The sequence below is a fragment of the Dioscorea cayenensis genome, chromosome 14 (genome assembly GCF_009730915.1).
Source record: "Dioscorea cayenensis subsp. rotundata cultivar TDr96_F1 chromosome 14, TDr96_F1_v2_PseudoChromosome.rev07_lg8_w22 25.fasta, whole genome shotgun sequence".
In the NCBI taxonomy this organism is placed as follows: domain Eukaryota; kingdom Viridiplantae; phylum Streptophyta; class Magnoliopsida; order Dioscoreales; family Dioscoreaceae; genus Dioscorea; species Dioscorea cayenensis.
This window is the reverse complement of record NC_052484.1, coordinates 1,702,642-1,717,072: the sequence shown is the minus strand read 5'-3', so window position 1 is coordinate 1,717,072 and position 14,431 is coordinate 1,702,642. Positions and strand designations below refer to the sequence as shown.

General features: G+C 35.9%; 2 protein-coding genes across 2 annotated transcripts; both read right to left on the bottom strand.

Annotated features, from left to right (window-relative positions):
* LOC120275573 (lysine-specific histone demethylase 1 homolog 3-like) lies at positions 1 to 5,059 on the bottom strand. The gene is given in 10 exon segments (XM_039282194.1): positions 1 to 202; positions 329 to 1,132; positions 2,026 to 2,735; positions 2,737 to 2,932; positions 2,935 to 3,151; positions 3,153 to 3,221; positions 3,223 to 3,288; positions 3,290 to 3,358; positions 3,360 to 3,514; positions 5,023 to 5,059. Coding segments are annotated over 9 exon segments (2,271 nt in total). The 3' UTR covers positions 1 to 202; positions 329 to 380.
* Positions 5,060 to 13,257: 8,198 nt separating this feature from the next.
* LOC120276409 lies at positions 13,258 to 14,108 on the bottom strand. Its single transcript, XM_039283143.1, has 3 exons — positions 13,889 to 14,108; positions 13,695 to 13,815; positions 13,258 to 13,615 (listed from the first exon to the last, which is right to left on the bottom strand). Exons 1-3 carry the CDS (start codon positions 14,084 to 14,086, stop codon positions 13,446 to 13,448), a joined length of 489 nt encoding a protein of 162 aa, XP_039139077.1. The 5' UTR covers positions 14,087 to 14,108; the 3' UTR covers positions 13,258 to 13,445.
* Positions 14,109 to 14,431: the final 323 nt, after the last annotated feature.

Below are 14,431 nucleotides of genomic sequence, written 5' to 3'. Positions count from 1 at the left end.
TAAATACAAAACTATTTTCAGATTATTAACATTAGAATAAATTTAACAAATTAATCACACAACATGATAGTAACTCTATAAGGAGAAGAAAATTCTTGGAAGACTAGAGATTACTTGACAGGCTTGAAACTTTTCTTTGATAAAAATCCCCGGCTTGGAATTTCGATAAGAGATTTCCGTCTTCCTCTTTCGTGTAAGTTAGCTGACTACAAAAACAATATAATGTAACTTTCGACGAATTTCTAGTTGAGAATAAATGCAATGCATAAATTGAGTGTCAAAATAAGTAATTGTCAGATCAGAAAAATGGAAACCGGAGGAGGCTTACCGATGTGAGGATGATCTAATGATTTTCAAGATCGGAAACTCTTTGATCAGAACTACTCTAAAGACATCGAACTGGTTCTCCGGTTACTTCTATCGGCTCTGATAGAAGCAATAACAGAATCAGCAGAAGGTCCTAATCCTCTTCTACCGACCAACTTTATCCCAAGCTTTTCACAAAGGTAGTTAAGTCTCATCTCATCTCCTCCTCGCACCTCTCTTAAGTCGAGAGCCTGTTGCCGAGTCAACAATGTGTATAGATGTATCTGTTGCTGTTGATTATAATGTGACTGGAGTTGCTGAAATAGCACCTTGTTTGAATGTTGTTGGTCAGACTTCAAACCGTCGTTGTTACCCTTCTTCCGGGAGCCACCCAATGTCACCCTTAGTACCGCTGCTGATTTTGGGTCAGACCGCCCGAAAATAACAGAAAAACTTCCGAACTCTAGGTCTGGTTCTCTGAACAAATCAGCTAAAAGTGCAGCACATGACTCGCTGTTCATAGTTGGGCTCCTGTCGATTTTCATTTTCAAGGCTCGTGCATTAGCATGATGAGCCATATTCGCAGCCTCTCTAAAACCACTTAAGAAGGCTCCATGCATAGTTGCAGGGTATCGCCTTGTTGTGGCTTCACCGGCGAAAAAGAGCCTGCCATCTCCAACAGTTTCGGCTAATATATCATAGTCATCTCCTGTTGCTCCTACAGCTACATTAGAATATGAACCTAAACTGAATGAGTCAGTACCCCATCTAGTGCAAACACTTTGTAGAGGGTCAGGGACATTGATTCCTTGCGGTTCAAATATACCTGCTCACAACAACAATGCCATTCAAAAAATTAGCTAAAGGACTAACTATTGCCAACTCCAGCTCCTGATTTAGATCAACTTGGAAATATTAGAGGCAGAAATTATTTATAAAAACCTTCGTACATTAAAAGCATGGAATGTATAGGCAAGATGAACATATTTGTTGAAACTGAAAAAAATAAAAAAAATAAAAAACTATGGAATATTTGTTTGAATAATTCTACACAAAATGTTGGCATACTGTTATAGGATACAGATTGGTGTCATGCATTTATCTCAAAGTATTTCATCTTTTAATGAAAATGCAGTTAAGAGGAGCTTTATCACCAAGACAATCTACAATGAGCTTCTGTTGTTCATATGTTCTTCATATAGTGCAAAAGACAATATACCAGTAGTCTGCGAGGACAAGCAAATCAGCAACCACTTTAAAAAGCGGATCTTCATGCAAAAGTAAAACATAGACCAATACTAATAAATAGTAAAAGAACAAAAACTTAATAATACAGGGGAAAAAAGCTAAGGGCAATATCATACCAATGTGAAATCTAAAATGAGAACCATGTCTAAATTTCCGCCAATCCTAGTAATTGCAGAATATTCATGTGACTAAACAAGTGAAGCATGTCTTAAGTTTTTAGCTAACCCTAGTAGTCACATAAAATTCATATGAATATAAATGTGAACCATGTCTAAATTTTTAACTAATGCTAATACTGACAGAAAATTTATTTGAATATACATGCTAGCATAATGTCTAAATTTTGGCTAACCCTAGTAGTGGTAGAAAATTCATATGAATATACATGGAGCATATGAGAGTAGCCAAATGAACCAAGATGAAACTAATGAGTATATGAGCTATCCTAGTAGTTAAAGTATAAGAGAATACCCCGGAGAATCTGAAGAACTAGAGCCACAGCATCAGTTGGGGGCATGCTTTCAAAGTTGTGCGCCGCTTCCCCTGCAACCAATGCAATCAAAAGCGGACCACCTGCCACGGTCGCATAACTATAGAACAAAAAGAACTCTCCTCTCCGACTTGGATCCTCTGACAAATGCCCAAATGTATCAAGTTCTGTACTCCAAAACACATGAGGAAACAACATAGCAACTTTGTTCAACAACCCAAATCCAAGCCTCTTAATCCCATCAAGCTTCCTCTGAGGCAGCTCCGGCATAAACTTTATCAATCCATTCTTCAAAACCCCAAGTGGCACTGTGCACAATGCCATATCTCCCTCATAAACCTGTCCCCCAGCAATCACCTGCACACCATCTCCACCATACCGTATTGTATGCACTGTCTTCTCATACAAAATTGGTACATTCTCCGCTAAAGCCTGAACAAGCCTCCCGTTCCCTCCCGGCAAAAAACAATGATCACCACCCATATCATAGGGATCATCTTGATCCCAAAAATGCCAACGAAAGCTTGAAAGCAACCCAGCATTCGCATACTCCAAATTAGCCAAATGCCAATTGAACAAACTCATCTCCTCCTCTGTCACTGCATCACCATAAACCTCCCTAAAAGTTTCCAATGCAGCACCAAGAGACACATCCATGGAGACTTCTCCCATGCATTGTCTCAACCTACTACTTATCAAGAAGCCGATTGAAAGCATTCTCCACCTTCATATCCACTTCTGAATCCACCGCCTTGCCATCGGGCCGGTACAAAGGGCATTTGTCCCTAACCTTATGGAGAGAATACCCTAATTGTTTGGCAATGATCCCTAGAGGATTCCCAAGAGTTCCAGTCAAGACACTGCCACCCAAATCAGCAGCCGCGGACTTGCTTGCCCTTCCATCTTCTTTGTATAAACCCTACCTCCACACCGCTTCCTTCCTTCCAAGACAACAACTTTGAAACCAAAACACATCAATTGGCGCGCAGCTGCAAGGCCAGCAAGCCCAGCGCCGATGATGATGACATTTGGCTTCGTTGGCTCGGCGGGAATCCGTTCCTTGATGGCCGGGGAGACGCCAAAGTTGATATAACCATAGGAGAGGAGGGAAGTTGAAGGCAGAGTTGAGGAGGGATCTGCAGTGGGAAGGGATGGAGGAGGCAATGGAGTCTTTCGAGGAGGTACTGGGAGACATTATCGCGCCAGCGGGAGAGGATGTGGTTGCGGATAAGGATGTAGTTAACTTTGCTCAATGCCGCCGACTGTGGAGACGACGCCGAACTCAATCTCTTCATCGGTGAGGGAGTCGGCGGGGGAAGCCGGCGGTGAGGCCGGTGAGTGCTTCGCTGGTGGCTTCACGGTTGATGACGATGATCTCCTCGGAGAGGTCGGGGTTGGGGCGAGGGGAGCCGGAGGAGGGGGAGAGGGAGAGGGAGAGGTGGCTTTGCGGCGGACGCCGGTGCGCTTGCGCTTGCCGCCGGTGAATGGGATGTGGAGATGGAGATTAGGGTTAGGGTTAGGGTTTGGGAATGGAGGAAATTGATGGTTCTCCATGGATTGGAATGGTGATGGGAAGGGAAAAAGGTTTTGGAGGAATGACGATGGAAAATTTGCATCACGGTCCTTGAATTAAAAATATTTACAAAATTAACATAAATTTAAGGCCAATGAAATTTTATATCTATGCCCCTCCTTAATTCAAATATAAGGGTTTTTTTTTTGTTTTAATTTATAGTTATAATATATATATATATATATATATATTGGAAATGTTATCATTCATGTAATTATATATAACTCTTATGAAAATATTTGAGAGAATAAAATTTTTCATAATAATATATTCATTAAAAAGTTTTTTTCCCAAATATATGTATATATTGAAAGAACACAATTTTTTAGTGCATACATACATTATGCAGTAAATATATTTTCCTGGTATATATCTACTTGGTAATGAACAAATAATTAAGGTATAAAAGTATTTTTAGAGAGTTTTTTTTTTTCTGGCTGATCTTGATATAAAAATTGTTGATGTTGACAATATTACCTATAAGTTTTTTTAAATGAAAACCCATAATTTTAAACTGAAACCATAATTTTAAGAGGAAACTCAAAGTTTTAAGAAAAACCAATAATTTTAAACAGGAAATATATGTTGTAAAATTAAATAAACTCATGGAGTAAACTGCATTAAATGAAAAGTAAACTATAGAAGAGAAAAATTGTGATATTTTGAAACTTTCATATAATTATAATTAGATTTTCTTATTCTAATGTACGCAATTAACAATAATTCTATACACCACTCAAACAAAATAGCAACTGTCATATAATGATTTAACAAGTGTCACCAAATGTCCCTAATCATTAAAAAGCTAACATACACAAAAATATATTCTTTTATATATATATCAATAAACATGGCTTGAAGAAAATGGATAAAAAAAAAGCAATAACCCATTTTTTCAGGGGCCAAGTGGATTAGGGTTTCCTGCTCTCAATAAAGAAGATCAAATAATGAAAGGACAAAAAGAACTTTAAACAAAAAGTCCTAATTAACAAGACAGTGCTTGCAATATTTAAGTTAGTTTGTGAGCTTAGCTCAAGGTGTACAGTAAAACAATATAACAAGGTCTTCCCTTTAGCTTTAGGAAGAACTTTCTCAAAATTGAGTTTTGGCTCTCAATGACTTGTCCAAGAAAAAAAAAAGAGAAAAAATCCACCAAAGGGATTTCAAAAGTGTGATCGATTTCAAAGAATTTGAACCCACAAAACACGGCCTTATTCGAGCAAAAGGAGTACATACTTCAAGGTTTGAGGGCGAGGGCAAGACCGAAGTTTTGCAGTGTCCGATAAACCTTCGAGTCGATTCAGCTGAGAGAGTGATGATGATTTAGGTCTCCATTCATGCTGACAAGAACCGAAACTTTGCCGTTGTTGCTAAAGCGGGTTTTCAACAATGTCAGAGGATCAACCGAGTGAGAGCTTCCAATGCAGAAACTGTTTCGTCATGCTGTTAAACCTGTGGACTAATTCAGCAGCGACAGTAGCTCCATTGGTTGGATTGACGACATGAATATACTGAAGCTCTCAATGTCTGTCCTTTTATCCGGCTCTGGATATCAAAGATTTCGCTTTAATATTCGATATGGATAAATCAAACATGAAAATCAGTACTACAAGGAAACTACAGTAACCCTTTAAGAGAGAACAAAGAAAGAATGTTTTGGGAAAGAGGAGCGGGGTGAAACTCCACGCTAAGCAGCGACGCGGGCCTGCCAGCCGCGTTTGGGAATAAATGGGGATGTCACACAATGCGTGGCTGGAACCAACCCATACACAGCCAGCTGATCACAACACCAGGACGTGCCCCTCAATCGAGAATCGAACTCTCACGCACTGCAGTGGGCCTACTATCAGGCCACCCGTGTACAAATAGTACCCAAAAGGTCGCTAGTAACAGAAAGAATGTTGACACTGCAGACTACTAATTTGCATCTATATTTTTGAGGAAATGCTTGCATATACACCCATAAAAGTAAATAATTGCTAATATGCTCTTATAGTCTCATCAGAGACATACAATAAAATCGGGACACTAATGTGCTCTTATAAAATGTTTTTATACCACTATGAACAAAAAAGCCAAACTTAAAAATTCTAGAATAAGATAGATTTTATCATTGATCTTTATCATCTTGTATCTCTTTCCAGGATAGATGAAGGGAAGAGGGAAAGAGTATATTTTGTGGTAACTGGGTCAATCATTGTCCAACTACTGTTTATCAATGACTGAAGAATATGAACTTTCCACTTATGATCGTCACGAGTTGAAGATATACTGGAAATTACCCAGTCTTTGTAGGGGTGTTCAACAAAACACTTATTAGTCACAATGAAGTTCACTGACGAAAGATAAAAAGCAAGTTCCTTAACTATATCACAAGGGGAAAATAACATGACTCCAGATCATGTAGACTTCACAGTAGCATGAGAGGTCTCTAACTGTACTAATTGTGCTAATTAAAACACCGGAGAAAACTCACACATTTAGAAATGTCAGTAGCCGTAAAAGAAGTAATCATAATCCTTTCCTAAAAAAACAAAATCCAAGCAATGCAAATTTTGATGTTAAACGAATTAGAAAAGTCTAGTTCACATCAAAATACAAAAGTTGCAGTGAAAAGAGAGAGGAGGATGCGTACAGTATCAGAGAAGCTGAAAAGTCCTGTTTGTTGTATCCAATCCAGTATTAGTATTTGGTGATGCACGCAGATGCACTATCAAAACCAATCTCACCACCAATGCTAACCTCTTTTGTTGCCAATTGCTGCAGACAACTCCAGTAAAGGTGTAAGGCGTCAAACCAATGCTAGTGGTGAGTGGCTGCATGGTGATGAAGATACTGCACATCAAGCTGCCAAAATAGTCAGTCAAATCTCAATTCCTACGTACCTGTACAATGGCTATTTCATTTATGAGAGATCACAGACAAAGAAATCATCATGAGTATTTCAGCCATACTTCAAGTATTCTACTAATAAAACAAATGTTTAATCTCAAATTTAATTACTATTGTAAAATCAACAACAGGTAGAGATATATCTGCTTCCCTAATCAATGTTTTGAACTGCTAATTATTCATTAAACAAAACACTAGAAGAACAAAAAACGTATGTGTAGTTCTAGTTTCACTTATTTTTCACTATATGTTATTTACTAACCTTGCTAGACTCTGGTCAGGCATCTCAGCTAAAATGAAGTCTTTTAGCAGCGGGAACAAATTCGATGAAAAGGAAACTGTTATAGAAACCTGTCAGCAGGTAAATTTGATAAAGCAGCTTTTATATGTTTCATCAGCAAATAATCCGCATAAAAGCGTTAAGACATATGTACACAGGAAATAACAGTTCAGAGCAAAAACATTCATAGGTTCATTTGCTATAGTCAATCTTTACTTTACTGGTACTGATCATTTGTATAATGCTAAATATTCTTTTAGTGATAATGATGAAGGCAATCATAAAAAACCAGAGACTAAAATTAGATGAAATTGATACAGATCTCTGTTCTACATTGCATGGGTGGTTCAACTTTTGCATCCACGTACTTTGCCACTCTTTATATTGTGTTTATATACCACAAAGACTTCATCCATTTTCACCAGTGCAGTAAGTCCCTGTCACGCCCAAATAAAGTCTGAAAAGCAGTACATACATATGTCACAGCCATGAAGAGTAATAATGTGCCATAGAAAATAAAGAAAAGAAGATACACATGTATTAACAATCATGCTCACGATAAATTAACTATGCAAAAGGGATAATATTTTGCAAGACTACAAAAGAAATTTGGCATATAAATCATCATTAGCTCATAAAGTTCAAAGAAAAACAGAGATGAATTGTTCTGAAATATAATCAAAATATGTAAAATATCAACCACGATGTGAGAAACATATTATCAAGATAAAAATACACCACTCATATGCATTGTGCACCAAAAGCAAAAAGATCCATAGCATTTAGTAGGGCTTTAGCACAATTAGGATAAGATCAAAATAAAGTCGAACTTAGCAAGTCAATGATAATATAATAAATCGAATGAGTGAGCAGAAATTATGTAAGGGTTCAGGAGGAGGCTGCAGTCACAGCAATATATTAATTAGTGTGGCGAACCTCATGAGCAATTGCGCTGTGCTGGACAACTACCAGAAAAACATGATGCCACAAACAGAAAGAAATTACATAGCTCCATTTTACAACTTAGCCAGATGTCAAAAGGATAAGCCTCGGACAGGTATTACGATAAAATAAGGCAAATATTCTTACTAGCCCAGCATTTCCCAACAGTGCAAATGTGAACTTCTGATCAAAATTACCCATAGACATCAAAGATCCGATAAGATACATTTAATTACTAAATGATAACAGCTAAAAAGTAACATTGGAGCATAAAAACAAAAAATGGATGTGCAGCTAAGCAAGCAAAGCAATGTATATATTAGCACCTCGATAGAAGGGTATTTGTTCAGAGGAACATAATGGCATATGTGTATACAGATTCATATCTGAAAACCAGATCACTAAAAGCATCTCCATTCAACAAAAGTTAATCCTGTGGCTCTTAAACTATATCAGTCCCATGTGCATCTAAGTCAATCATCATCAATTTTATCTGCTGCTTAAAATGTCACTGTGTTTCAAACTTCCAAAGTTGGATGAATGTGGCTCACACTAACCAAGATATTTATAACAGGAACTACTAGCTTGAAATGTGATCATATGATATTTATTTGTAGAGGCAGGCGCAAAAAGAACAGAAGTAACAATCAAACGACAAAAAGCCAGAACCACATACATGGTTAGCACAAAAATATGCTCAGCAAGGATTACAGTGGATGGGTAAAAAGCCAAATTGTCTCAAGTTTTCAATTACGATAGTTTAACTAATAAAAATCATTTTAGAGACTTGCCTTTCGCTTTCTTGCTAATCGAGAAAATGGAGCAGGGACCATTGCCCATCTCTAATAAAAATTATCAGCTTGCCTTCCTGCAGAGTTATGAAACTGTGCTTAAGATGGAACTGAAGCAGAAATCACATCTTACCCATAGTATTATAGTTTTGGAAAATTTTCTGCAAGAATATTAATTACTGATGCAAGTGGGAAAATTTGATCAAGACATTTCAGTGCTTAAAATAAACACTAATAGATCCAAACTTAGTGATCTGCATGAGGGGAAAAAGTTATTGATACAGCCATAAAAATAAAATAAAATAAAATAATAAAAAAAATCATTCAGCTTACATTGAGAAAATTTTTATTATTGTTAAAAGGTTGAATGAAATGAGAAATTCAAAGAATTTAAAACTTCAAATTTGTTATCCTAAAGGTAAACACTAGATAATTGATGGCACAACTTAATTGTTTTCCACTTCACAGGATACAAGAACAGATTTTGCATGCTTAAAAGCTTGCAACCATGAGCATTACACAAAAGATTGGTTATATAAGGAATGTTGATACCATTTTTACAAAAGATGGCCACACAAGCATCAGGGTTTTGAGGGACCAGGGTCGAAGAATACACCATATAAAATAGTTTAAGACTCAAGGAGAAGTGAAAATTATGATGCCAATACAAGAAAATGACTTAAAACCCGGTTGTTAGAGACCAAAGAATAAATATTCTCAAGAATCTAGTGAAGGGGATAATGCGATTTGAAGCACAAAGCAAACAAAAATTATGAGTAAAAACAAGGATTACATGCATGAATATCACATCAGCGAAGAGAAATAACTCGATCAAAAATCCCAAAAGAAAAACAGTCAATTCGAACAATACTCAGTAACCCAACAGCCATTTTGAGATAAAAAGTGGACAAAAAGCTTTGACACAATTGAATTCTAGAAACAGATAGAGATAAAAAGACGAAATCTTGACTCAAAAATTATATTTGAAGATAACTAAATACAACACTGAGACCAACTAACCATGAAGGTGATAATCAGACAAAACTTCAACAAATGGATAGGAAACAAATAATACTAATAAGAAGCAAAACGAAATCAACTAACACAACCACACACAAATGAAAAATGAAAGCAATCAACTATTGTCAGAATCTGAAAGTGGCTCAAAAGATCCAAAACACAAGCACAGAAACAAAATGGGTAAAACAAGAACGCAAACCCAAGAAAATAATCAAACATTTCTTGTATCTAATAGGAAGAAAACTCCAGTACAACCCAAATTAACCACAGAAACCAAAAATGAGATAAGAAGATCAACGATCACTGAACTACACATCAACATTTAAGAAACCCTAATAATTGGAAAAATCTTTAAAACTATCCAGCATAGAGGCAAAATGTAGTATGCTCTACAAATTTCCATTGAAAAAAAAAACACATCTAAACACCAAAAATTAAACTGTAAAAATTGTGATATATAAACCATTCCAATGTGTAATTGGACAAATCTTCAATACCATCCACCACAAAGACAAAAAAGAAAAAGAGGAAAAACAAATTACATTAAAAGAAAAACACATTACAAATCCCAAACACTAAAAATTTGTAAGACATAAACCTTCTGCTATCTAATTGGACAGAATCGACAGATCTCAACACAGTCCAGCATAAAGACAAACAGAGAATGAAGAAGATGACAAATAACTCTAAGAAAACACATTCAAACCCTGAACAAAACCTTCAATGCAATCCAAATAAAACAGGGCAACAAGAAGGAAAAACTATGGTCACTACCCTTAAGCATCACTCTAAAAACCACAAAAGAAACACTGAAACCAAACAAGCAACCCAACCATTATGGAATCTAATGACATGAAAAACTCAAAACAAAAAACAAAAATCAAGCTAGAAACAAAATGGGAAAGGACTAGAATCACTAAACCAAACATCACATTCGACTACAACATAGCACTTGACCTAATCAACCATTTCAAAAATCTAAGGCCAAAGAACACAAATCATACACAAAAATCACACATAAAAAGCAAAAAATGTGAAAGAAAAAAATTACAAAAACCAATCAAACTCATTACAGCCTCAATCTGTCACTAAAATTCATCACAATCCAAATCAATCACATAAGCACACAACCTAATCAACCAATCTGAAATCCAATAGCACAAAAACACAAACCACAAAACAAAATGTAAAAAGAAAAACCACAATCCCTAACCTAACACCATATCAAATTGTCCAAACTGTCAGTAAACTTCAAGCAAAATCCAAATCAATCACACAAAACCAAAAACAAACTTTCTGGATTATAATTAAACAAGAACTGGAACAAGATCCAAAATACAAGCATAACATCAAAATGAAGGAAAAACAAAGGATCAGAGAGACCTGAAGCGAAGAAGAAGTCGAGGGAGATCGATGGAGAGGAGAAGCCGCCCCGATCGAAAAACCCTAGAAAGAGGTTTTCAATGGAGGGCGGGTGGGGGTGGAGTTGGGAGACGAGAAGAAGAGAAGGGTTTAAGAAGTGGAATCGAATTTAAAATAAAGAGAGGGACTAAAACGTAATTTTAAACGGGTTAGTAATAGTCTCACAATAGGGTTGGGTCTCGAGTTTGAGGTTTGTGTTTGGCTGCCTCTGAGATCAGGTCTGGGTCACGTGAGTTTGCCCACGTGTGTGTAATTACTAATATATCATCATAAAAATTCCATTTTTGTTTTATAAAAATGTAAATAAATATTTGAATTTTAGTTTTGATTTTTAATATTTTTTATTTTAATTAATATCAATTAAATTAAAGAATGAGGCAAGAGTTATGTATACCTCAAGACAAATGGAAAAATATATATAATTAAAAACAATTGATCAAATATTCACCAAAGCTATTCGCCACATATATATTTTTTTTATTTTAAAAAATATGTATTCATTTAGTATAATGATAGTACCTTCCATTTGCAATTTAATAAATAAATAAAATAAACAAGATTAAAAAAAGAAATTATATATTAATAACAACAAAATTACAAAACATGACAACAACGATCCATTAGAAGTGGATCATGGACTAGTAGTAAAAAATTACAATAACAAACAACAAAAACAAAGACAACTACAAAAACGATAACAACATCCCAAAAAAATAAAAAGAACAAAACGATAGTCATCTAAACCATTATTTTTAAATGACCAACTGTAATCATGTAACTATATGGGACCTGAAAATCTTCTTGCCTTTTTAGTTGCAGAAGCTGCATCAATTCATGATAACAAATGAATGATTATATACTCGGAAGAAATTAATATTTATTTATTCATATAAATCATTTTTTATTTACTTACACAATTTTTATCAAAAATTAACTAAAGTTTTTTATTAAAAAATAAACTATCAATAGATCATTGCAAGGGCTAGACTACCCACACAAGCCCCAATTATATAAAAATAAAATAAATAAATTTAATTTGTTTTAAAATTTAAAAGTAAATATGAGTGAACTTATGCGGCCTTTGATCATGTGTTTGAAATTTAAAATTATAAACAGAAGTTGGATAAAAGTACATGCTCGAAAAACCAGGCTTGGGCAAGCATAACTTAACCATGGTTAATACTAAGTCTTGGCCCAACTCAACCTTGGCCATGAACTTGTCTCATCGCCTCCCAAGGGTTTTTTTATTTATTTATTATCTTTCTCATTATATTTCTATAGTTTGGTCATCCACTTCCAGTGGAGTTACTGATGTAGTCCACAATGTTGTGCCCATGTATTGTTTTTCTTGTAATTTTGTTATTAATTAAAAAGATAAAAATAAAATTTAATCAATATTTACGTGCACCCTCAACAAAAAGCAAAGGTTTGAATTGTGAGCATATACCCATAACTCACAACCCATTAATATTATTGCTATTAATAAGTTTTGAATTTGAGATCTTTAAATATTTCACCAATTTTTTTTTAAGATTAAAGCACAACAATAATCACTTTGGTTCTGTTTGCTTTTTTATCTAATATTAATAATTAATAATTAATAATTAAATTATTAATAGGTAAAGCAAAACATAAACGGCCAACGAAACAAACACAAAAGGAGGATGGAAGAGTTAAATATGTCTATAAATAATACCAAAATCATTGTACTTGCAGTAGGATGGGTATTTATAGGTGAGACAGTGTTTATAATTATTTTTTTCACCTACAACAGGGAGGGAGAGTGCAAATACGGTTGGACGATCTGGATTGCACAACATATAGAAAGATCAATGATCCAATGACTATCAATGCATCAAGCACTGTGCATCATATTATGCACTATTTATCATATTTTGCATGACACTTTGGTCATTACTGTGAGTTAATTTACATGCATTTTTAGATTTCTTATCTAAAGACGTCCATACATAAATCGGCTATTTTTTTTATTTATTAATATAAATAGTTATTACTGTGAGTTAATCTACGAACATTTTTAGATTTCTTATCTAAAGACATCCAAACATAGATCGGCTCTCATTCTTATTTATTAATATAAATATGTTTCAAGGGCCGTTTATTTCAGGGGAAATGAGGGAAGTGAGGGAAAGTGGTCTGACTTCCTCCACTTCTTATGTTCATTTGTGCTGAAATGGGAGAAGTGACACTTCTTACTTCCGACTGAAGTGATTTTTGAACTAAATCCACTTCAGTATTTTTTTTACTAAAGTGAGGGATAGTGAATCAATATATAAAAACTAACTTTTTTTTTTCCACTTTTAAAATCTTTTTTTGAGTTCATATAACTTCATCCAACACTTAAATTCTTGGGTTCTAATCTCACTTTCTAACAAATAAATACAGAAGTCCTAAAAGTGATATCACTTCAGTGAAATGAGCGCTCCATTTGGGCATTTTAACAAACACTTGATGCTCACCTCAATGACTCGGAGCTCTATACAAGCTCCGCAGCCGCGCAATCACCGGCCGGAACTCAGCGCGCAGAGGGACGAGCGACACGGCACGCAAGTGCTCCGCATTGCCATTCGTCGGCCGCCGCAACGTCACCCGGCAAATCTCCCCAACCATCATCTCCCCAGCCATCCACACTGCACAACCAAATCAAAAACCCTAATCACAAACACCATCAAAAACAAAGAGAAGAAGAAAAAAAATCAATGGAGAAACCAGCGTCAGGGTGGAGTTCGCAAAGGTCGAAGAACTCATCGGCGCTGCCGCCGAAGATCGCGCGTGTTGCCCTATCGAAACAGATCACAATCAATACTTTGTCTGATGTCGCGATGGAGATCTGGAGAGTTGTTGTAGATCTAGATCAGAGATGAAGACCAGAGATGGTGATTAGGGTTTCGGTAAGTGCTTACGAGAAGGCGGAAGAGGCGGTGAGAGCCGGCGGCGGAGGAGTGGCGGATGCAAAGAGGGCAGGGGGAGGAGGATGGGGAGTCGGGGAGGGGCCGATCGCAGAGGGAGCAAGCGCGGTAGGAGGGGTTGGAGGTATCGGCGGCCATTATAGTGCAAAGCGTCGTCCATGGTTGCCGGAGCGCCGCCGCCGCCGCTGCCATTGCTGAAGCTTCGAGCCTTCGACGATGAAGACGAAGATGGATTTCAAAATTTTTCAAATGGGTTTAAATAGGTTGGATTTTCCGTACGGTTGAGGCGAAAGTTACTGTGAGTCCCTCGGATAATTTTTCTTTTTTGTAATTTTCGTGAACAGTCCCTGAAGTTTTGTGCTATTAATTTATGAAGACATTTATAAACTCTATAATAATATTATTATGTTAAAATATATATCGCAGATTTAAAAGGATAGTTCTGATTGTTTGAATTACTATTAAGATTATAAACATGATGAAAGCATTGTGCATCGTATTTTTATTATATAACTGTTTATAGTACTACACATCATA